General features: G+C 37.9%; 1 protein-coding gene and 1 long non-coding RNA gene across 12 annotated transcripts in view; one reads left to right on the forward strand and one right to left on the reverse strand.

Annotated features, from left to right (window-relative positions):
- Positions 1-1,797: 1,797 nt before the first annotated feature.
- Positions 1,798-5,131, reverse strand: LOC309349153. The gene is made up of 3 exons (XR_014159773.1): positions 4,996-5,131; positions 2,956-3,010; positions 1,798-1,865 (listed from the first exon to the last, which is right to left on the reverse strand). It is a non-coding gene; the product is annotated as an uncharacterized lncRNA (long non-coding RNA).
- Positions 3,609-25,526, forward strand: part of EYA1 (EYA transcriptional coactivator and phosphatase 1) — an 83,725-nt gene continuing 61,807 nt past the window's right edge. Inside the window, exons 1-5 of one of the 11 annotated variants that reach the window (XM_081874289.1) lie at positions 5,660-5,764; positions 5,873-5,911; positions 11,068-11,117; positions 12,592-12,719; positions 14,025-14,087. In XM_081874289.1, the coding sequence (XP_081730415.1) occupies positions 12,596-12,719; positions 14,025-14,087 (187 nt within the window). In that variant the 5' untranslated portion in view covers positions 5,660-5,764; positions 5,873-5,911; positions 11,068-11,117; positions 12,592-12,595. Of the gene's footprint in view, positions 3,628-4,072; positions 4,444-5,629; positions 5,765-5,872; positions 5,912-6,270; positions 7,252-11,067; positions 11,118-12,591; positions 12,720-14,024; positions 14,088-25,526 lie in introns of those variants that run through there. The other 10 variants (XM_081874291.1, XM_081874284.1, XM_081874281.1 and 7 more) reach the window with 10 other exon arrangements.

Consider the following 25,526-nt stretch of genomic DNA (forward strand, 5'->3'; position numbering starts at 1 on the left):
TCAAAACTCTACTGCAGACAGTGGCTTGCACATTTTATCACTAAATCCCAGTGAGCCTTTTCCAATAACTAGAGTTCCTTGTCCCCCTTCTCCTCAAGTGTAAGTAAAGAGCTGTCAGTTGCCAGAGATCTTGCTATTATTACAAGCATAGAGCCAGGTAGACGGATCTAAAAAGAAGGAAACAATAGATCTACTACATGGAGTGTTGGTGTATTTTAAGATTCCCAGAGAAAGACCCAAGGAAAGCCACAAACTGCTGCCTAAACTACATGAAAGGCCATCTTTCCCCACATGAACTTTCCTATTATAATTTTCCTTGGAGGCTCTTCTTCAGGTCTCACTATCATTAAAGGAAATATGGGTGGTGAAACTTGTATTTTGTGATGCCCAGGTTATAGAATTGTTTCCCAAGAAGATTCATCTGACGCAAAGCCTCATTTTTAGAGGTTTTAATGGATGCAACCCACTCTGAAAGTCTTTTGACTAAAAAGTAGGTTGTCAAGAATTCTTAATTAATTAATTAATATAAAGCTAGGACTGGGCATCTGTGGCTCTCTAGGTGTTGTTGGATTAAAGCTGCCACCATCCTTGACCATTTGCCATGCTGGCTGAAGCTGATAGGAGTTACAGTCCACAGGTTCACTAACCATGATATAAAGAATTTCTTCCTTGGCTTCTAACACCAAAAACTAATGTTTTTTGGTGAAGCACACTGTGTTACAGTGATTGGGATAGGGTGAGAAGTTGCAAATGAAGATGAGAACCACTTTCTTGACCAATCAAGGTGCATCCAAAATCTGATGCAGAGCTATTGCTTTTGCTTCCTTTTGTTAACTGCATTGGCATATGTGCAATTATGGTTCCATACACATGATCTGCCTTGGTGGATCAAGATACGTAATTTAGGAACAGAGAGTAAAGATTCAAACATCAAAACTATGGGTTCATAGAATCATAGTTGTAGCCAACATTATTCATATTCAGAATGAGATTACTCATGTCTATTAATTTCAGTGGGTCTACTCTGAGTATGATTCACACACACACATTCTGACATGTATTTCTGACTAGGAGAGTCAAGATCCATTATGCACAGTAGAGTTTCAAAAGCAGTTTTTTGATACAGCTTTGAGGGCTTCTGTTCAAAGATTTAAAAAAAAATAGAATATCACACTGGGAATGTGCAATCTTTTGAAGGTGTTTAAATCAGCTCCTTAAGATGAGTGGGAGGGAAGTAATTTGTAAAATTTGCATACTGCAAGATTTGCATTCCAGTACATAGTTACCAGATTCTGTTAAACAAGGACTATTTATGAAGTAAATTGCTCTTTAAGGATTTCAGAGATGGCAGGATATAATTTGAAGATGCCTTAAGCAAATGTATTGCCTTCGTTTCACCTTTTGCAAGTGATGCAAAATGCTGCTAAATATCAAACTTTTCGGCTTTCGAAATTCGTTTGCTGAGATTTGCAGGAGAGGACCAACTTCTGTGTCTGTTGGGAAGGACATACAACAGGGCCTTCTTGGTTGTGGGGCCTGCTCTATGCTTTCCTTTCCTAGAGGAGCCTGCTAGAGTTCTTCCCTGTAGATTTTTAAGAGTCAGGTGAAAACCTCTAGTTCAAACCAGCAGTTGGCATGTGATTTGAATTTTAAAAAAACTTTTTCTCTGCTATATTTATTGATTTATGTTATTTTACTATGTCTTATGAGTTATTGTGAACTGCTTTGGAAATTTCTGAATTGGAGGGTGGTTTAAAAAAAATTGACACCATTTGACTTTTTTATTGCTTTATTGTATTTTTTTAACAAAACAAAACAAAACCCCAGCTATGTCTCCTCAGGAGGAGTCTTCTCCAGTAACATGTCTGAAAATTTATTAGACAAATAAATAATAAGCATATCAGTGGGATTTTAGAATGCTTTTTTCAGACTTCTCAAGCTTAAAAGGCATATAAAGAAATAATTTCCATTGATATTAGTAGAAGAGCATGTCCTTGCTTGGGATCACAGGCTATAAAGTTTCAGGATCATTGTCCAACACCTTGATCTTAAATGCATGTGTTGGATTAAGTCCTACTGATATTAATATAATTTAGTGCCAGATAAGTTGCATGCAAGAACTGTGAATTGGAGCGGGTTGATTGGACCTTGGTGACATTAAGAGCAGAAACAATGTATGAAAATCAACACACTTCCCTATGCAGAACCCAGGAATCTGCTCATATAAAGTCAAGAAGGGCGCTTCAGATAATATAAATAAGGCTCATAGTGAAATCAAACACTTATTTTACCCTTGCTGAAAAAGTGGCCTCCAATAGCAAATCTGTGGTTTGTAAATTACATTTAAAAAGGAATGCTTATGCTGAAACAGGTATTTTTTCAGAGACTACTGGCATTTTGACAAATAATTATATACAAATAGTCAGATCAGGAGTTTAACACAGACCTACAAAGCTATGATCCTTTATATCTCTGCTCACTGTATGAAGTATGAATGAATGCTTTACTAAAGGATTATTAAAATGTTCACCAATGAATCTCTTGCAAATCCAAGGTAGATTAGTCTTTCCAGACTTGAATATATCTATCTTGTACATAAAATTAGCTACTTGTCTGTCAACCACTGTAAATACATATTTGAGTATAAATGATTTTGACATTGGATACATTCAGACTGAATTCATCGTGTAACCTTCAAATGATTTCAACACAAAATTTAAGCATGGAAAGCAATTGCTTTAGTATCTATTGTAAAACTTTTGAAAGAGCAATTTGATACATGACTACTCAGAAGTAAGCCCCACTGAGTTCACTAAAACTTACTCCCATGTAAGTGTATGTAGGCTTGCAGCCTTAATGTAGTTAATAAAACTGTATCTTTGGCGGGGGCGGGGGGGAGAGACTGGGTTAGTATTGTATTTGTATAGTAGAAATATATCAGGCTTGGTACATTGCCTCACTTTTTTATTCTTTGCATATTTGCAAAATTATTTCCAGCAGTTGTGTGTTTCTGGGGAAGAAAGCAAGGTTTAATAGGTATCTACATACAATGTGTACCAACTTTTCTAATGTTTTCATTTTAACAGTGTGCTGGAGAAACAAATTTATGCTGATAAACATCAATAACATATTCTTTTAACAGATTGCTTAGAATGAAAATAAAGCCCAAAGCAATGGCTATTCCTTGTGTCATAGTAAGTATAAGGATTTCATTTTAGTAAAATCTTGCCTAATAAAATTAAAATATTGCAAATAAATTTATTTCTAGTGCAGTTTAATGAACCATTATAAAGAACACTTTGAGTATGACGTTAAAGCGATATAAAGAAGGCAAGCATCTCTGTTTATACTGGCTCCATTAACAGATCCAATAGAAATATGTGGATTTTGACCTTAACCTTCCATATATGGTAGGTGTCTATCCCATGATTTTTTATTTTTTTGCCAGCGCTAAGCAAATAGAGACCCTTGGTGTATCAGCTTAAGACTGTTAGGCACAACTTTTTTGCTTGGTGGAAAGTTTTATTGATAGATTTTCTTCAGAATGTGTATCAGCTGGACATTGCAGCCAGAAGGTATTTTCTATTTATGAGAGTTGTTTTCAATCACAAAGTTTGTTAATGGAAGGTAAGGCTATACTCAATATATGATAACAGAGTCTGAAACAAAATTATGAATGTGAGTCGGAAACCAGCTAGGGCATTTGAACTTGTATAAGTAAGTTATGTGTACAATTCACAGTGTTTATCTCCTTGTGAGAAAATTATTTGTATTGTGGAGGAGGCTGTGCTTATTTATAAATGTATATCTTATGGTGAGATTGGTTTAAATAGCTCAGGATAACTCTGTTATTGTGGGTGGGGGGCACTGCTTTCTCTGGTGATGTGTAGTTCGATTTTTTGAAGAACGGTAATTGTATTAAAATATCATTCTTTTAAAAAGACATCAATTACCAAAAATATTCCCACTAGATTCTTTCCTAGCTTGAGTTTTTATGTACACAAAGGACAGATAAAAACACAATTAATGTAAAAAGACACTGTGCACCACCAAGTATGAATAAGGATGAGGTGCAATTGCTCTAAAAATGAAATCCAAGTGGAAGTGTGTTTAAATGATTCATTTTGCCCACCATCATTTGTATCTGCACATTATGAACTGTTGAAAGGTTTGTGGTTATCGTGTCAGATTGCTTGATGTTGGCACAGGGCAGGGTTTAGTGTAGGTTAAATATTTCTGAACTGACTTTTTATGTGGATATTTTTGCCCCTTTCCTTACGCAGCAGAGGACGAATCTGCTACGCGCGCCCAAGTCAAGTTCAGACGTGAATGTTGCGTGATATTATTATTATTATTTTTGTAAAGAGTGGACTCGATCGTCCCCTTCCTTATGGAGCTTCTCCCGGCTGGATCCCGCGTTTTGTCGTCCGCTTCGGGCTTCTCGTAAGAAACCTCACTTAAAAGAAACTGCCCCGTTCAGAGGGGCTTAAATCCGCTCCCCCCCCCCATATCCCCCAAGGCTCTCGGCTGCGGAAAGCTAATTATGCTCTCTCTCGCTCGGAAGGTGCAGATCTGGCTTTTCCCGTGCCTCCTCTCCGAAGCTATAAATGGTTTGGTGGTGATGGTGCCTCAGAAGCAGCAGAGAGAGAGAGAGAGAGAGAGAGAGTGAGAGAGAGAAAGAAATCCCGCGCGCTTCTTGACAGGGCGCGCTCGGGCCGCATTCTTCCCCCACAGCTGTTTATTCGCATACCGCGGGATCCTTTATTTGCATACTCAAACTGCTCGCCAGCAAAGGTTTGCCTCTGAGGCAAGCCAGCCCAGGGCTCTCTCGGTTCGATTGTGTTAGCATTTATTTATTTTTTAAGGACAAGAGAATAGCTGTGGTTTGCATTACAAATAAACAAAAGGGGGAGAAGGAGAGAGAGAGAGAGAGGGAGGAGAGAAGCCTCGAGGCAGACCTACAAGACTGGGCAAAAAAATAAAACATAAAACCACCTATATGGAGAGGGGGAAGAGATGAAGATTGGGCTGCCGCTCCTTTGTCTGCTCAGCCTCCCCACAGATAATATCTTCGGCCGCCTTCGCTGAGGAGCCGAGCGGGAGAGAGAGAGCGCGCGCGCCGGGGCTTCTTCCCGAAGCGGCGTTTGAGCGGGAATTTCGGAGCGGCGGCGGCGGCGGCTGCGTCCTCCTCAGAGCTGGGTGCTGCCGCTGCCGGAGACGGGCCCCTCGGTGCCACTTCCGACTTTAAGCCTTCCTGGGAAAGCCCTCGGTGGCTGTTTTCAATTTCTTCGCCGAAGACACAGCGCCCTCCCTCAGCTCCGCTCCCCACAGCCACCCCACCTCTCTCTCTCTCTCTCTCTCTCTCTCTCTCTCTCTCTCTCTCCCACACACACACACACTCGCTTGGCAGGCACAGCCCGCGGCGGCTGCAGCAGCAACAGCAACAGAAGTCAGTCAGTCCAGTCAGTCTCTCGCTCGCTCCTCAGCCACCCTCTGCTCTCAACTCGGAATTTTCCCTCCAGACTGAGCTGCGCTTCTGGTCGAGGGGGAACTTAAAAAATAAAATAAAAAGTAAAAACTACGTCTTTTTTTTTAAGCCAAACCAGTGCAGGCTAGAGAGAGAGAGAGGATTCACCCAGGATTTTTTTTAAAAAAAAACCCAACCAAAACAAAACTATGTGAGCAACGGTTGGTTGGGCTTTAAGTTAAGCGCCAGCGTGAAGGCAGCCCATAATACTTGGTGGATGCAGCAAAGCCGTTCACTGTAAGTACGAACCCGGCTGTTTCAAAAAGTGCATGGATTTGACAACAGCTGCCCCATCTTGCAAAACAGGGAGAGAGGACACGTTTTTGTTTTTGTTTTTGCTTTCAGACGAAAAGCACCTTCGTCCGTGGCCTGTTTGCAAAACAAGTTTGTACTTTTCCAAGAATCTCAGTAATCTTCCACGCCTGGATCTCCTGCACGTTTCTTTCTTTTTCTCTCTCTCTCTCTCTTTCTCTCTCTCTCTCTCTCTCTCTCCCCCCCAACTCCCACCTCCAATTAATATCTAATATACGTCACTTTTTGCAGTTAATTGTGTTTCCCGGCTGGCTCCGTAGCCTCCCCACAAATCAGATGCTACATGGCTCTCAGCTCTTTATTTGTGTTCAACTTGCATTTTGTGCCTTGTGTTTGGTTTTCTAAAGTGTTCGAGGGTCACTGAAAATAAGGAACACAATGCTGACTGATTATATATATATATATATGAATTTTTATAGACCTAGTTAAAAGGCACAAGAATTTAGAAGAACAGAGAAAGGGGGACATATGGCAGAGACTGACAGCTCTTGCCGAAGCAGGAAATCCTGCTTAATATGTTTAAATGCTGGCAAAGCTCTGCTGAACCTTAAAGGAGGGCTTTATCAAAATGGCAAAATAAACAGTTCCCTGACAATATTATATATGACGTTAGGTACTGCTGGAAACTCAACACTTCGAATTAGGAAACGACCTCTTTAAAGCCCAGGCATACTTTACATCATGTTTATGAATCTCCTTACTCACGAAATTTATAAGAATGTTTTTCTTGAAGCTGTTTTATGAACGTCAAAATATTCTTTAAAAAAAACCCAAAAAACAACAACCAGCCATCAAATTATATAAAATTACCCTCGAGCCCAAATTTTAGGTGCACTTTAATGGGGAGGGGGAGTGCAGAAGTCACTTTTAAAGCCGATAATAAATGTAAGTTTATCTTTTAATGAAAGGAAAGTCCAGATGGTCAGCTTTAGGATAATTTTTTTAGATCATCAGAATGGTGTATGTGTGTGTGTGTGTGTGTGTGTGTGACTGTTTTGTTTTGTTTTTTGTCTCTCTTCCCCCTCCCCTTCATGCATACTTTCTGGAATCTGCATTTTAAGGTTTCTTGGAGGTTTCTTTCTACTAGCCTCAAGAGAATTATGGATTTCATAAATGCATGGTGCTGCGTGTGTATAAAATACATATTAATGGAATTTTGGCATTACCTGAGGTTCAGCTTTGTTGCTTAATGACCTATCTTTAGCTTTAGGAAGCTGAAAACCCAGCACAGTGACAGATTTTTTTTAAAAAAACAAGCCATTGTTTCAGTTGTGGTGGTCGCAGCAGGGGTTAACACAGATCCAAATGAGAGGGAACAAATGAGTGGGGTTTTGTTGAATGTTTAATAGTAACTAAAAAGTTGTTACACAAAGTGCAACATACAATGCAATGCTGGGCATGTTTACTTGGAAGTAAGTACCATTGTGTACAAAATAAGAGACTTTAAGATTGCAACTTCAAAGTTACATTTATGTTGTTTCAGAAGCATTGTCACAGTGACATATGTCTTCTGTTTTTAAATTTCAGTGATATGTCAAAATTTTAGATGTATTTAGGGAGATTATCATTATAATATTCTGTTTGGGGGATTGATGCACTAATTTAATCTAGTTTTAATAATATGGTTACATTTTTAAAGCACATGGTTTAAAAAAGTGCATTTAAATACTTTAGCATTTGGAGGTAGCCCTTATTGAAGATTGGCAGGGTTTTGTAAAATACTGAAGTTAAGAATTGTGGTTTTCTTCATTTTTTTTATTTCCATTTCTGTCAATGTTTTATGTTGAAGATGTTAACTTTGCGGGGGGAAATGCAGTTTCAGATATAAAAAAATATGATTAGAAAGTTCCCATTGTCTTTATGATTTCTGGTTTAGATCACAACTGTGGTTGAAAGTAAGTTACTAACTCACATGTGAGCTATATTTGTTTGAATAAGCATAGCTTTTTTTACTTTGATTTTTTTCTTTCAGCTGGAAGAAATGTTCTAAATTATAGTCATTTTATAAGAATTGCTTCTAGCAAGTGAAAAAAAGTCTGGAAAACCAATAATTTAGACAAGTACCTACATTTTATTTGTTCTATGGTGCTGAGATTTAGAATCCCTTCCCATTTACAGTTTACTTTTCACAGAACATTATTAACTTTTTGGCTTCATACATGATTTTCTGTCAGATGCTTTTGATTTGTAATTTACCAAAGTATAATAAACAGTGCAAAAGTCATGAATTTTCTCCTGCATCTTGAGCTCTGTGGTAGGGAAAATGTGATAAAATGTGTACCTTAAGTCTTGTTTGATGATCTCTCAAAGCAAGTTTGCCTTCTGGAAATAATTTCTGGGGTTGAAGAGCATGGTATTAACAGATTTAATGTGGCTATTCAGTGGATTGGTGGAGTACTATGTGAGGTTTAACAAAATGAGAGCGACAAATTGAACATCAACAAAACCTACATCTGTGAAGAATTATAAATTTAATTAGAAAAAACCCAAAATTAAAAGATCTCATTAACTAATCAGAATTAGATGTTACTGCTTTAAGATACTTAAATATAATTTTGGTGTTATTTAAGATGCTAGTAGCTTTGCTATCACAATCCTTTCTTTTTCATTTTAGAAATACTAAGAGGCAATGTTAGTCAAACATTTTTTAGCCTTTTAAAGCCACTTCCTAAGTAGTAATCATGTGATTATTCATAAGGAGCAGTAAGTTTTATTTAAAATATTGTTGGCCTGATTTCCCTGTGCATGGCATTTGCTCATTGTAGCAATTCTCCCTCCCATTTTTAAAGTATTCTTTCTTGAGTAAATTTTAATTATTGCTGTAATCTTCCTACTTGTGTAATAATTAATGAGCCATAGAAGACCATATACTTTGTTGTTTAAGGCTGTATTAGATGACAGTAGATGCAGACATATTAATGTAGCAGTAACGGTGAAACGCTATTCATACATACCGTATGTTGCTTTCCAAAAACTGGGCATCCTAAGTGCAGTTACTCACTGCACTGTAATTTCGCATCCTGCATAAAAAACTGAAAGCATGTAAAGTGTAGCATTTTGTAAATTGTAACTAATTTCACCAACATCTGTGTCTAATTGTTGTCTGCATTTGCATTCTTGAGAGTAGATTTATTTTTCCTGTACCACTATGTGGATTCACTTGACCAATCTAAGTAAGGATTAGTAGTTTTAAAGTTATTTTGATTAAAGAATCATTTTTAAATACCATAACACACAACACATGGTTTAAATAATCCTTAATAGGAAAAGGACTGTAACTGAAGTATGACGAATTAAAATGAAGGTCTTGGATATGAACTCTCACAGCTTATAGAATCTTAAAAAGATATGCTAATATCTGCAGCATATGAGATATATACACACTAGTAGTTATTTAAAGACAGGTAATAGAATATTTCATTATCCATTTTCAGAACAATTTTTGTTCATTGTCTGTAATTGACAAATTATATTCTATAACATCAGCAAAATAATATACAAAACATTAATACATATCACTAGAAGTTCAGTTAAAATTATTATATTTAAATGGCCCTCCATATTGTTAATAAGAGATAACTGTTAAGTATGCATCGTTCCCTCCTATAATTTATTAAAGGTGTACAGAAGTACAAGGAGAGAACATATCCTAAAGCCATTCCACCGCAGTGTCTAGGGTTAAGAGTAAAAAGTTTCCATCTTACACTTGGGTCCTTTGTATTTTCCTTTTTAAAAAATGTCTTAGCTGTTGCAAATACACATTTCATACTCCAGTTTGATTTGGTTTGCTATGGTCTATTAAAAAGCACACTATGCAGCATTTTAAATACCTTTGGTGGGGGGAGAGTTACAGTTTTCCTATCTGTGTTAGTACATGCTTTTTGTTATTGTGTGTAACATTATATGTTGTCTGGCTGCTTATACGAGTGGTGTACTCCTGCTGAAGTAGTAATTCTGTCTGCGATTAAAAATAACAAAAACTAGAGGCACACAAGTGAGATTTTCCTGGATGACTTTTATGGCACTTAAAATGCCTCATCTTGCTTGTCTTTGTTCTGTGATCATGTAAGAGATGTCAGTTCAGGTTGGGTGGAATTCTGAATTCAGACATTTAGACAATGTATGTCCTTGCTGGGGAAGTTTTGTGCTTTCAAGCCAGCAGCCAGTCTTCACCTGGGCTTTATCACCTGCTGGCAGTTGTTAGTGGCTTTTTTGGCGGGTGTGGGTGTGTGTGTGTGTGTGTGTGGAAACTGGTATCAAAGGCTATTCATTTAAACACAACCTTACACATTTTTTAATAAGATGCAGCAGCACTGCACTAAACCAGTGAGGGTCTAGATTTCAAACATTATTGAATCCCTCACCCACCCTAGTCCAAAGAGTGTACATTCACAGAGAATGCAAAAGAGCAATTCATGACCACAGAGTTCATTTTAGAAATATATTTTTGCGTACTGCTCGTATTCATTCATTCTGAAGTGTATGCTCTTTTTTTTTAGTTTAACTTGATTGTGGGGAGAGGTGCAGATAAGAGGAGGGGGAATTTCTGGCCTAGATAAACATAAACATTCAGGAACTTTCAGTCAAATTATAGGAGCCTAGCATTGCATTTGACTTTAAATCCTTCAGTGTTGGTTTGCAGTCTTCAAAGTTGGCTGGAAACTGGACTTGCAAACTTAAATGACGGAGTGGAAGGAGGAGGGAGGGATGAAAACTAACATGATAAGGATAAGAGACTGTCAAGAGTTAAAGGAGTGGGAGGGTGATGTGTTTCAGCCAGTGATAACAAAAACTGAAAGATCTTCAGAGGATGCTGGGAGAGAGCATTAGGGAGCTTCTTCCCTTTGCTAGATATATTTTCTCTGTTAATAGCTACCTTACCCAGGCACCTCTTCCTAAACTACCTTAGCAAGACTGCTTTGCATGTTGATTGGGGGAGGGGAAATCCAGCGTGCAGCTGTCATAGGCCAGTGATGAATCACTATCCCGTCATTTGGCTGCCTTCCCCATGACATGGGCAAGGGGGGGGGATAGACCTGCTGGAGGAAACAACAGTTGAGGCTTCAATTTAAAGACAATATGTCTTTCACTGCAGCAGTAACCCCCTCCTTCTCTTTTGGTTAAAAGAGAGCATTACCATCCCCAGGAAGATTTCTTTGTTTAGTTAGATTAAGACCTGACATGAACGTAGAATAACAGAGGCTTCTATTTGTGTCCCTGGTTTGCAGGTGCAAAAATCCCAAACCAGTTCAGATGTTGCTGTTTCATCCATTTGCAGGTAAGGATAAGATCAAAGTGGCCTATCTGTAGGGGGAAAAACTACTTAGAATGAAGTTATTTTACTCCATGTGAAAGACATATGAATTATATTTGATTGTTGTTCATTTTAAACTGGAGAATATTGTTTCACTGCTTTGAGAAGTAATTTAAATATGCACTTTTAAATAAAGGTTCTGCTCAGCACTAAAATGTTTTATAATTCATGTATACACTTCTGTGTATTTTAAAATTGTTTGGATTTGGTCATGAAAGTAACACCAGTAGTCTAGCATTTAAAAGGACTCCAACTGGTAATTTTTAAATGGAGCATTATTAGGGAGAAAATTTGTAGTGTGAAAGCAATATAACTGTGAAAAGTAAAATACATATTTATGTTAGAAAATGTGCAATGGAATTCTGTGCATGCTTCCTTGGTAGTAAATTCCACTGAGTTGAGTGGGGTTTACTCTTAAGGAGGTGCACAGCTTTGCAACCAAAGTTAAACTGATTTGGTGGACTTCAAGTATATTGTGCAAACTTTTCCTGATAATATTTAGTCCAAAAATATTACGAAAGCAAAATTTGTTAGCATATTGTAAACTTTGGGCTTAATGCAAACTGATACTTCATTACATAGAAATGTATCAAGTGTTCCAAAACTTTCTTCATGCCGAAGGGCCCTTATTCTAGAGTACATGATTTGAACATTGCCCCTTAACTATATTATGCAGATCTTCTATTCAGTATAAATCTAATGGAAGTTGAGTATTATAAAAGCTATTATGATCAGGAATCGTAAGCACAGAGGCAATATATTCTATAAAATATTGACAATTTGCACTGATTCTGTTCTTGTTTCACTTTAAGTGACAGTTCAAGTACTGCAAAGTGCTAAGGCATACTAATGCCTGTATGGATTCACTGTATATTGGCCCTATCCCTTTTCAATTGGGCACGCTTTATGTAATCCACAAAGCAAACAAGAGAGCAGACATAATAATGTTTTAATGCTGCATTTGTTTCAACGGAAACAGAAGAACAATTAAGTAGTTTGCCAGAGTAAACACATACATCAGGAATATCTCATTCCTTGTCAGTTGAGCGTAGGTTCAACTATTGCTTCAAGTGTTTTATTTGGTTTGGAGGCCCATTAAATCGTAATTGGGTGGTAAATTATATGCAAGCGAACAGTGTGACTGTATTGCACTTGGGATGTGCTTTTCAATGCATTTTAATTTTTGTCTCTAATTTTGCACTTTATAAAAATGTGTAGACAAGCAGGTATAAATGTATTTTAAATCTGTTAAGGATTGTGTATTATACAGAGCCAATATGAAATGAGTGTATGAAACGACTCAAAAATGTAAGGCAAACTAAGGAAGTAATAATGTATATGAAATAGTAAAATCAATGGTAGGACATGGGTTGTACTTCCACAGTCAGATCTGAAAGCAGTAGTCAATTTTTCTACTCACTTTTTTTTTTTTTTTTAGGTCTATGGAAATGCAGGATCTAGCCAGCCCTCATAGTCGACTAAGTGGTAGTAGTGAATCTCCCAATGGTCCAAAACTTGATAATTCTCACATAAATAATAATTCCATGACACCCAATGGCACAGAAGGTGAGTTGTTGGTGGGGTTTTTGTGATATGATGGGATTACTTTAGACCTCAGTTTTCACTGAGATGGTAAATGTGTGTCTGGACTATGCCACTTCGGACTAAAGGTGGGGGCTTTCATGACAGAATACTCCTTCATACAAGAACAGTCTTCTGCACATAGACAAAGCAGCATGTCAGGGAAAGTATCCTTCTGCTTCCTGTCAGCTAGCTTTCTATCTGGTGGATTTTACTATTATTTTGGATGGAGGAGCTCCCATCTGGAAACTGAAATGGTAGAGCCTTTACACACTAGTTTACCACCTCAGATTGCCAGGCCTTGCCTTTCTATTAGATATGAAATACTGTATAACTAGATAAGATTCCAATGGTTATTCATGGGCACTTACTGAAGTTTGACTATAGCAATGACAGTGATGTGAAACATCTATCAAATGAGTTATCCATTTACCCACCACTCCCATGCCCTTTACCCAAAACATTTTTGTGGTCTGAGTTCTAACTGAAGACTATTTGGGTTATCAGATTATACTTTTAGCCTCCATTCCCTCTAAATCTAATGGAGCTGCATTGTATTTTGTCAGATAGACCATTTTTGTCCCCTTTCTCTAAATTAAAATAATGCAAATTTGTATCTTTAGGATTGCAACCTTAGTCAATACTAATGACTGACCACTGCCTTTTGGATAAAGACATCTGATTGAGAATGTAGTCATAGCATACTTACCTGTGAATAAAGATCTTTAAACACAGAGATTTGATTCCAGACATGCAGAGGAGTGTGCTGTTTATCTTTTTTTGTGTGCGCATACACCACTGACTTCTGATTTTAAAATTGGAATGTAAGCATACTGTTTTATCTTAACAAAATCCAGAAAACTTTTCCTGTTGATAAACACACTTACATCGAAGTTAAGTTTTAATGTGATGGCTCCAAGTAAAGAGAAAAATGGTGCACTGGTAAGGAGAAAAAGAACTCCTTTAATAGGACCAACGAATATGTTATGAAATTGTGATTTCCCCAGAAGTCTTTATCAGGCAAGGTATCCCCCAGAGCAAGGGATAGTGGGTGCATGAGGAAATGAGGAAAAATAAAAAGGAGTACAAAAATTAGTCTGGATGTTGAATCAAGGTTATATTTTAGAGATTGTAGACTGCAGGAACACAGTCTGAAGCACTGCCCTTTAATTAATTAGTTAACAATTTTAAAAAGAAATGGAAAATTTCTGTACATTTTTATACGTATTCTTTTGGGACATGTGTGGAAAAGGTACTAGCTTTTTCATTTTCTTTGCAATTTTCCTTTAGGTGACATGACTCTGCTCAGCACTGCAGACTGGTTGTTAAATACTAATACACAGACCACTGCAGGTTTGTGTAGTAACGGTGAATGCACAGTTATTAGCATGCGTTTTAAGGTTTGCAAAAATATTAAAAGGTTCTGACTGATTGTAGCTAATCAAAACTGGAAATGCTGTGGTTTGCCCTCATTGATAAATAAGCAAAGTCTTAACCCTTTATATGATTTCCATAGGTAAACTCCCTTGAACACTACAGCTTCCAATTTGGCATGCATAGGGTTAGGGTATAAATATAGTTTTCAAGCAAAATGTTAGCACAAAAGCCAATTTTTTAATCGGTTGCTGTGAGGCGGGATAGGACTTTGCTTCACAATTACTTATATAGTAACTAAGGAATACACCAAGAGCTCTTTTATCTCCTTAAAATGAATTTGATGTTTTGTGTGTTGGGGTGTATTACTTACCCTTGTCCCTATTTGTTTTCCTTTTGTTTATCTGTTGGGGTAGAGGATAATAATGGTCTAGGACAGACATTTGGATAGTAATAGTAACTTGGAGGCGGGCAAGAGAGTATAAACTATTAAAAGGAAATCTTACTTTAAATAAAAGTATTTTGAAAAATCATAGGATTGATGGAGATGCTGTTAGTGTTTGGTTTCCACGTGCTTCTCTTGAAATTAATGTACACAATGTGTAATCTGCTTGTTTGCTGCATGTGAGAGAGAAAGATGTCACTGAATAGTCAGGTGGTCAGTGTCTGATGGTAGAATGGATCAGATTCTAATGTGAACTCTGATGTCACTCCTATGGCAATCTTAATCCTGTTACAGTATGTGTTTTAAATTAATTCTGAAGTAAAGTTAAGTTTTATGTCATTATAGACAGGTCAAGCTGCTTTCACTGATTTTTTTTTTTTAATGTACTAAATAAAACAGCTCTGTCCAAACCCCATATTCTTTAATTTCTTTCAAATGTGCTTGCAGGAGGATGTGGTTGATAGATATCTATCTGTTAGTAACGAATATTTTTCACTTCACACTTAGTGGTTAACCTTTTACGGCAAGAAATTGGGATGTAGATGGGTGCCAGTGGTCTGGTATAATCAGAGTTTAGTGCTGATTCCTGCCGCATTAGTTCAAGAATGAACTAAATTATAGAAACTCCTTGTTGCAGTATGTGGAAAATGTTACTTTCTTAACATGATCCTCAACATATTTCTGCAGAAGGGCATCAGGATGTGAAAGTATTTACTTCAGCATTAAGCATAGTTGCGACTGAAGTTTATTCATTTAGTTGTTTAACAGAGACTTAGCCATTCTTGCAATAAATCAGTTATAGAAATAGTTGTATGCCACATCTAATGGGCCATAAATTCATGTTAGGAATATACGAAATTTTAGTTTTCATCTCTCTCAAGCCTTGCTCTGAGCCAAGTTGGAAAACAATAGCTTATACCTGATACGGGGGGAAATAATAATTGGTAGTTGGTGGAACTGCATAAGTGCTTCCCAAGAAATAACTTTTGTGGATAATGAATGTGAACAGAATTTACCAATACAAGATGGGATGTCATGATTGGCACAAAAAGCCTTGATTGTTGAACCAGATAGTGGGCATTCCGGCAACAGTCTATCAATATAGAACTACCTAGTGCAAGATGTGAATACTGAAGGGAATAAGCAAATTTGAGTTTAAATCAAACTGCTAATGGCATGAAGTGCCATTTTAGGATGTAAGTAGCCATGATTCTCAGAATAAGAAAGGAGAACCATTTCCTCAATTGCTTTCTAGACCACGGCTAGCAAACATAGTACACTCAATACATGTTGGACTACAATGCCCATCAGCCCTTACCAGCTTCTATCTGATCAAAAAAAATGTATGCTACATTCACTTCGCAGTTAAGCTGAGGTGTGTACATTTGAGACAGGAGTTGCATATGCATAGATGAGAGTTTCATAAATAGGAGTTAGGAGGGTGGAGATGCATGGAAACAAAACAGGTAATGCACATTGGTTGAAAATATCCCTGCCTCCTCTCTGGTGTGTACAGCAATGTGCAAGTGTGACTTGAAATTTGAAATGTGACTTAAGCAAATAATATGTTTAAGCAGAGGTTGGATGGCCATCTGTTATGGATGCTTTAGCTGAGATTCCGTCATTGCAGGGGGTTGCGCTAGACGACCTTCGTGGTCCCTTCCAACTCTGTGATTCTATAATTCTATGAAACACAATTAGGAAGAACAACCTCACTGAATGATGGGTGTTGTAGTCCATAATGTCTGCAGTGCACCTGGTCTGCTATACCTGCTACAGAATATATATATTCTTTTGCATATATATACTGTGCTAAAGTTGTCAGTTGGTTTTAATACTGTGGTAGACTAGCTGATATTAAAAGTACTGTTTGGCTTGTTTTAATAGAAAATGGATAACTGTATGTGGCTGTTGTATGTGCTGTTATGGAATGTGTTGAGTATGTGATTTATATTTACATGTGTACTGCTTCATTGCAATTACTTCTTTTATTGTATGCCTGCTTATGTAGTGTTATTGTGAGAAATATTGTGCAATGTTGTATTGGACATAGATACCTTTTACAGGAAAGGTACACTGTACTCCTTAGCCCAATATTCCCTTGAGCAATAGGTACAGCTCGTGAGATGAATCCATTTTGTGAAAGGGATCCTGCAGGCAGCTTGGACTTGATAACCCACTGAACTTTAGAACACACACAATATATTATTCTGATGCCAGCAGATCTTTTGGGGAGTGGCTGTGTGTAGGTGGGTGCTTTATAAGAATTAATGTATTTTAGGTGGTAGAATACTAACACCCTGGCAATAAATGCAGTGGGTGAAACTCAAGAGCTATGGGGGCAGTTTCTATGCATTCTAAGTTGCAGCTTCTGAGTTTACATGCCTATTGAATCAGTTTATGATACCCAAAACACTTTTTACGGAAGTCAGGGACTTTTTGGGGTGGCCTCTGATGCAATATGTGCTTGGAAGAGGAGACAAGAAGAATTTGATTTTTATATCTTTTCACATCCCACATTGGGACAGCTGACCTAAAAGCCATTTTTGCAACAAACTCTGGCAATACATGTGGGAAAGTTGTTCTTTAGATCTGAAAGGAATATGGTTTGCATTTTCTGAATCAGTCATTTTATAGGCAAGACATATCTCATGTTTTATGTTTCATTTATTGGACTGAAGGTGCAAGGTGTTAGATTCTACTGTGTATCTTAAGGAAAGAGGAAGGATAGCATTTGTTTTTATTGCAGGAATTAGGCTTTTTGTAATATTGTTTTAAAAACAATAAAACAGCTTATTAAACATGTGTATGATACATCTTTCTTTTCCCCTTTTTCTAATTGAAAGAGCAATCCAGTGCAGTGTTTGCACAAACTGTCCACAGTTAAATCATATAGCAATATCTTGTTCTTTGAAAGCATTACTTGTGAAGGTGCATCTATTTTATTGTATTTTTACACTGTCATGACATTTTATACAGGAATTCATAAAAAAAGAATACCTGTTGCTATATAATATCTGGAAAAGATACAGAGATATAAATGGTGGGGATCAGAATTGTTACCTTCTTTAAAACCTAAGGCATTTTAAGAAGAGATACATTTTTTTCTCAGAATGGATCAAGGAAAAGTTATATGTATTGCCACTGTTCATTGATACCAAAGTTCTTGATACCACACCCCTTGAAAATTGGTTAGACAAATAGTTTAAGAACCCTTAAATTCTTAATTTGTGGAATTAATTTCTACTTTCTCAGAGTGTGTGCAGATATAAACAATGAGCATACAAACCTTTATGGCAAAGTTACTCAAGCATTTTCAGCTTGGGCTCTGACTTCAAAACTTACTCTTCTTTTGGAGCCCGCACTCTACATAAATAATATTTTACACAGATGAGCATACAGACACCTTTGCATGCAGTCACAGCACTGTCATTATGGAAAGGCTAGAATGAGATTTTGTACCTCTTGTTCCACTCCTAGTAACATGTGCAGCAATTTAACAGGAGATGCTGTATGTTCAAATATCAGAACCCTCATTTTCAAATCACAATGGGATCGTGAGGAAGGTGCTGTCACCTCACAAATCCAGTGTTGATCAATAAGGGTCCTTGCCAGGTCCTAGAGAGGAAGAAAGGCAACGCCTACTAAAGGTCCTATCTGTCCCTATAACTTGGTCCATTCTCACATCTGAGTGGGCTATAAATATTGAAAATAGAATAATAATAAAATATAAGGCTGGATTCAGCTACCCTGTTCCATTAGTAGAAGCCAGCTCGAGGGCCCCTGCTAGTGTAAAGGGGCTTTCTGTTCTTCCCCCCTACGACTCTCATCCCCCCAAAAAATCCACTCTAAGAGGTCAGAAGACTTCCCCACCTCGACCAAGGTACAAGGGACAGAGGGGAAGTCATTTCATCAAGCAAGCAGAAATGACAGAACAATTTCTTCATTGCTCTGTTGAATTCCACCCACATACTTTAATATATGCTTATTGCGACGGTTTTATGTGGACTTTTAAAGTGTTATCTAACATGGGGCAATTGAATGAGGTAATTGAAAATTCTAATAAATAAATTAAGAGTGCTATGAATGTCCAAGAAAAATAATATGTTCACTGCATATCACATATACACACATTCTGGCTCAGTATTATTATTATTTTAAGATATTCTAGTGCAAAGTTGTCCATTATCAAACCTTACAGTATAAGAAGAAATGGAAAATTATGGAGTATTCATGGACAGGAAGAAATTTCAGATGAAATTTAGGGATACTTAGTACTGTCCGGAGGCTGAGCCTGCTCTGACGTACTGTCACTGCATGCAACAGGGAGAATGCAACAGGGCATGCAAAAGGAAGATGCTTAATTGTGATGGGTGACAACAACATCTCCCAATTTTTCAATATATTTTTGCTTAAACTTCAATAAGTCAAACAGATTTAACAATTAATGTATTTATTTTTAGTAAAACAACAGCAAAAGACTAAGGGTGGTGTCCAGTGTTAGTCATACTCAGAGTAGACTCAGTAAATCAATAACTGGCCCACTGAGTATGACTAATGTTGGATACCAGCCCAACAATTTTATTGTGGCTAAATGTTTGCTGGTCAGAATCCTTTTCATTGTATCTGAATTCATTAGGCTTAATAGTACCACAAAAGTTCTTGCTATTTTTGATACAGCCAACTAACATAGCTGTTCCTGAAGTTTATTTTCAGTGAATATCATCAATAGTAAATCTATTTGGAAAATTGAATAAAGACAATAAATTTGAGATTTAGGTCTGCAATTGTATTTCTTTTAGTAGTAATCTCCATGAATGCAAAGATCTATCTGCATAAACTGTTCATTGTGCATAGGACTACAATGCATCTGTGCTGTCAGATATTGTAGTACTTCAGTGGTCTGTGGGTCTCCTCAGATTTGTGTGGTCGTACATGCAGCCAATTTACTGCTGCGTCAGCCACTGTTAGTTCAGCATTACTGTAATGAGAATAATAAGGGAGTAATGCAGCAATGTATTCTGAAGCAGCAAAAAAAACCCCACTTGTGCCTGTATAAAGCTGTAGAAAGAATGGGATCATCATAGGCTATGTTTGTAATCCACAAGCCTTTCATGCTGAGTGGTCCCGTTGTGGTTAGACATAGTACTACATAATAAGTGTTTGGGTTGATATGCATTTAGAAACATTAACTCATTTATTTTGAGTAACCTTGTCATGTCATACTAATGGATGATGCATGCAGCCTCCATCAGACACCTAAGCATTTTCACCAGCGGTCTATGTGGAGCTGTTATATATAGTGAAGGCAGGGGTCTTGCTTTATCTTAAATTATTTCCAACTGAGAGCTAGCGTTAGGAACATCTCATCAGTACTCACTAGCCTTCAAGTTGCTCTGATTTAAAACAAGAGGGATTACTATGAAATCCTATACATGCCACGCAGAAGTAAGTCCTATTGAATCCAATATGGATTACTCCCGGGTAAGCAGGTATAGAATGACATCTTTAAATAAACAAAATAAATTATTTAATAATTTACTTAAATCAAGTTGTTCAGTAAGTTACTCTTGTATTTTCTGAACAAGAGCTTATAGTAAATGGCTGATGAAACAAAACACATTTAGTTGGCATATTTAGTTGGATCACTGGAGAGTGGAGGCTTTAAGGCCTTCTAATGATCCTGATGCAGCCAAGATAACTGTCTGCAATGGCAAAAGCAAAATGAAAACAGTGGCATGGACTGTTCTGGGATTTCTGGAGGGAGGTACACTACCCTGCAATTTTGCATTAGTAGCATGGGGACAGTAATCTTTTGATCACTGGGATCTCCTTTATATATTCCCACTCACCCACTCCAGTCTGTGGGACTAGCATTGTTACAGGTGCCATATAATGCTTGTTCTTCAACTGTAGGAAATCAGTCTTTTAGTGTGGTTCCCTGCCTGTGTAGAGGAACTCCCCGCCTGTAGACATATGGCAGGTGCCTACTTAAAACCTTTTTGTTTAGGCAAGCTAATCTAGACACGCAGAAGGTACTTATGTTTTAATCTGTTTTTAGCTGATTGTTGATTATAATCAGTGTTTGAATTTTTTAATACCTGTTTTTAACCGTCTTTTTGTTGATATTTTAAATGTTTTGTTTTGTAAACTGCTTCAAGGTTTTATTACAACCAAGCAGCTTAAATCACCATGCTAATGCTTATTAGCAGTATGGAGAGTGATTGTTTTTCTTTGCCATCCAGTTCCTGCTCAATGAGCTGGAGGGAGTTAATGGGGCTCCCAGGGAACTTGGCAGGCTGTACAGAGAACAGCCAAGAGCTGCTTGCAGCCTATGGGTTACTGTGTGTTTTATCTTACTACTGTTGTTGTTGTTGTTTAGTCGTTTAGTCATGTCTGACTCTTCATGACCCCATGGACCAGAGTACGCCAGGCACACCTGTCTTCCACTGCCTCCCGCAGTTTGGTCAAACTCATGTTGGTAGCTTCGAGAACACTGTCCAACCATCTCGTCCTCTGTAGTCCCCTTCTCCTTGTGCCCTCCATCTTTCCCAACATCAGGGTCTTTTCCAGGGAGTCTTCTCTTCTCATGAGGTGGCCAAAGTATTGGAGCCTAAGCTTCAGGATCTGTCCATTCAGTGAGCACTCAGGGCTGATTTCCTTCAGAATAGATGATAAAATAATAATAATAATAATAATAATAATAATAATAATAATAATAATTTATTATTTATACCCCACCCATCTGGCTGGGTTTCCCCAGCCACTCTGGGCGGCTTCCAACTGAATATTAAAAACAATATAGCATCAAACAAATAATAATAATTTGATTTTCTTGCAGTCCATGGGACTCTCAAGAGCCTCCTCCAATAACATAATTCAAAAGCATCAATTCTTCAGCGATCAGCCTTTTTTATAGTCCAGCTCTCACTTCCATACATCACTACTGGGAAAACCATAGCTTTAACTTTATCGACCTTTGTCGGCAAGGTGATGTCTCTGCTTTTTAAGATGCTGTCTAGGTTTGTCATTGCTTTTCTCCCAAGAAGCAGGCATCTTTTAATTTCGTGACTGGTGTTACCATCTGCAGTGATCATGGAGCCGAAGAAAGTAAAATCTCTCACTGCCTCCATTTCTTCCCCTTCTATTTGCCAGGAGGTGATGGGACCAGTAGCCATAATCTTAGGGTTTTTTGATGTTGAGCTTCAGGCCATATTGTGTGCTTTCCTCTTTCACCCTCATTAAAAGGTTTTTTAATTCCTCCTCACTCTTTGCCATCAAAGTTGTGCCATCAACATGTCTGAGGTTGTTGATATTTCTTCCTGCAGTTTTAATTCTGGCTTGGGATTCATCCATTCCAGCCTTTCGGATGATAAATTCTGCATATAAGTTAAATAAGCAGGGAGACAATATACAACCTTGCCGTACTCCTTTCCCAATTTTGAACCAAACAGTTGTTCTTTATCCAGTTCTATCTGTAGCTTCTTGTCCCACATAGAGATTTCTCAGGAGACAGATAAGGTGATCAGGCACTCCCATTTTACTAGGAACATCTAAAACTGCTAGTCATGACACTTCCATTTGTAGTAAAATACAAGGATACTGAGCAAGAACACGTTATTATTTTTGTTGTTCGTTGCTTGTTACCTGGATATCTGCAAGCGACTTACAGCATTTATAAGGCTGTGTCTGAATAGAGATGAATGACTTCTTCCGCCACCACCAGATCATGTCAGGTTGGCTCAAAAATAGGTGAAAAATCAGGAAATAGCTTATGTCTGATCTAATCTGATTTCAGAAATAAGCCGGCCTCCCTCCCTGAAACTCTCCTCTCTCTCATGGATTCTTTCTCCCTCCCGTTCTCTGATCCCACAAATTCATTCTCTCCCTCTCTTCAACCCCACTTATCAGTCATGGTGAGTGTCTGGTGAAAAGAAATTGCATATAATTTAATTTATCATTGAACAACAAAAAAAAGTGTAGGCTGTTAAGGGCAATACAACAATACTGCAATACACATTTCACAAGTACATGTTATAACTATTGTTGTACAATGCTCTCTGAAATGATGGGGGGAAATATTATTTCTGCCAAAAAGCTTGCCTTTTCAGATGTTCTCTTCCTCCTTTCTCCATGAATATTTGCATCATGTTTATTTACACTTTGTAGATATACAAAATAGAAAAATTAATAGAATAGAAACAATGAAACTATTCTTACAAGGGGACCTATCTGCTGAGCTGGTGGGGAAGGTTTATTTTTTAAAGGCTTGGGGGGATGGAAATATAATTATGTGATACAGCACAGACTTTGTATGCAGAACCATGGTAGGACTGGCATCTCCAGATAGGGCTGGAAAAGACTCTTGTCAAAGCCCCCAGAGAGGTTATGCCAGTCATTGTAGACCGTACAAAGTCAATGGCCTGACTTTGTAAAAAGCAGCAACTTATATACTGTATAAGTCAGCTGAAGGTATTGGACTCAATATCATTTGAAATGGCTATCTCATGGGTGTTCCTGTTTTATTGTGGGTGTACAGCATTCTTCAATGTGTTCTTGGCACAATAATAGTGGTGAATTTATTCCACTTTAGTTTCTTTTGAGGTGCTTTCACAATGCTATCATATTATTGCTGTTCGGAGTGGCTATAGCACAAAAAAGTGGGACAGAAATAACGAAAAACATTTGTGGTACATAAAGTTAAAGGATTCCAGTAGGAAGTTAGTACTGAAATCAGGCTTGGGTGTAACTGCCCCAATAGCATCATGAGGATGGCTTATTATGATGCGTGATAAAAAGGACATCTGGAGGGGCCCTGGATGGTTGTTTTTCTCTTGGAAGGTGGATAGGAAGAGATATCTAGAATTTGACACACTTGCAACCCTTTCTCATGGCTGGTGTACCATAGCCTTGGTCTCCTTTTCTGCTCACTTTCCTCAGATGCAATGGTACACAGCAGGAAGAAGGATTTCTCCTCCTATATTCCCATATTTCCACTTCTCTCTTCCTCACTGCCCCAACTCCACTCACTAGCCTCTACCCTTCTTTCAAAAGGAAGTATAATCAGGCTTCTTTGTCAACATGAACCATGAGAATCTATTTTAATTGGTAGTGCTTTTGGATAACTGAGGGCCAAATGAGACATGGTACTAGATGTGTCATTAGCAATTATGTGTGTGCTTGTGTGTTTAAGTTAATAGGTACATGTGGGTCCAGTTTTCATTGAGACCACAGTGTGTGGTGGAGTGCAATTTGGCCAAAAATGCTATCTAAGCTGCTCTTAGGAAGGAAAGTTCCCATTGTCAAGGGGAAATTTTCATTGGTTTCACAGCAGGAAGAAAAGGTTAACCCTTATCTCCCCATGCACAGCTGCTGTGATGAAAATAATATACACACCTGCTGTTTAAGGTTGTTGGTTTTTTCCTTAAGGGTGTGTGCTAATGATGTGTATAGCCATTAGTCATCTAATTTGGTCCTAATATCTGCTAAGAACCAAGTTCAGATGTTATTTCTGAAAACCTAATTATGGATGTATGCACATGGGCCATATTCATGAATGGAGAGAAAGCATGTGCTTGAGCTGCTTTGAAGGTTTTTACTGCAGCTAGATCACTAAAAAGAATTGGCAAGCTATTTTCCATTTAAAACAAGTCTGCTTGCTCAGATGGGTACACTGCAACGATCAATGCTGATGTGCTCCATGTCATGCCTTTCAGCTAAATCTACTATTTTCTGTTCACATACATGGGCAAATGATTTGGGGTGGTCCAATGTGTTTTCCTTGAAGTGTCATTGTATGTAGCAGAACTTGCATGTCATTCTTTTGAAACTGAAGCACCTTGTTGTCTTCAGTGTTCCTAAATGCTTAACTTCAGAGCATACGGTGGCTGGAGAACTCCTTTTTCATGCTAATGGGCATGAACACTAGGGCACTGTATACATGTGCAATATTGTATCAACCCCTGAGAACTATAGTTTGGTTAAACCTGGTGTGACTCAACCCCACAGCACCATCCATGGCAGAGAGATCCTCCTGTAAGCGAACACATTTGAGAGCAAAAAGTGTTTTGAATCTGGATGGGGCACAACAAACAAGCATAAAATATTTCCATTAAACAATAAGGATAATTGGTTGAATTGGTAGAGAAGATGTGCATCAAAGGGTTAATCTGACCATGTGTTTCACAGCAACCTGTGAGATTCATCAGATGTCAATGGCTAACTGAAGGGGGGGGGGGACTTATGCAGATGCAGTTACCATGTAGCAGAGTATGCAGTCATGTAATTTCACAGCAATGAACGAGAGAGGTTAGCTCTAAAAATAACCTATACAAATTCACCCACAAAGCACAGCTGGGTTGGGGTACCTGGTCTGTTGAATGCTAACTGAGCATGCACAATATAGTTTAACATTCTGAGTTAACTTTTCAGGGATATGATATACAATTTGTAACACAGTCAAGCATTACAGGCTGAACAAGTCAGTTTATGAAACCAGGTATTGAGCATTTCATTGCCATCCCTATTGAAGAACCAAATGTAATGTGACTTTAACTTTGTATTTTCCAGCCTTCTGCAGTATGAATATTTAATTATTATTAAGAAAGTAATGCTCACTTAAAGATTATGGGGAATTACTCTCTTAGATAACAGTATTACTTAAGTAATAGTATCCTTTGATTTTCATGTCATGGATGTAGAACCTCTGACCTTTCACAAGATGAATTCCAATTCCGTAAGCCCCACCCAGAAAAGTTAAGGGTCAAGGATGATGGTCGCTGTAGCCCAACAACGCATCCCAGCTTTGCCTTCTTTCAGGAATTAGGAGTTGAGTGCCAGGCAGGCAGAATATGCTTTAAATGGGTACGCCTACACCCATACGTGCTCCAAGGACTTCTTGATTGGCTATATTAGTGAAAGTAAAATAGATAATCTCCACCTGCTAGGCTTCTTTTCATGCTCCATAAATTTAG

Source organism: Podarcis erhardii (assembly GCF_964252035.2).
Source record: "Podarcis erhardii genome assembly, chromosome: 8".
In the NCBI taxonomy this organism is placed as follows: domain Eukaryota; kingdom Metazoa; phylum Chordata; class Lepidosauria; order Squamata; family Lacertidae; genus Podarcis; species Podarcis erhardii.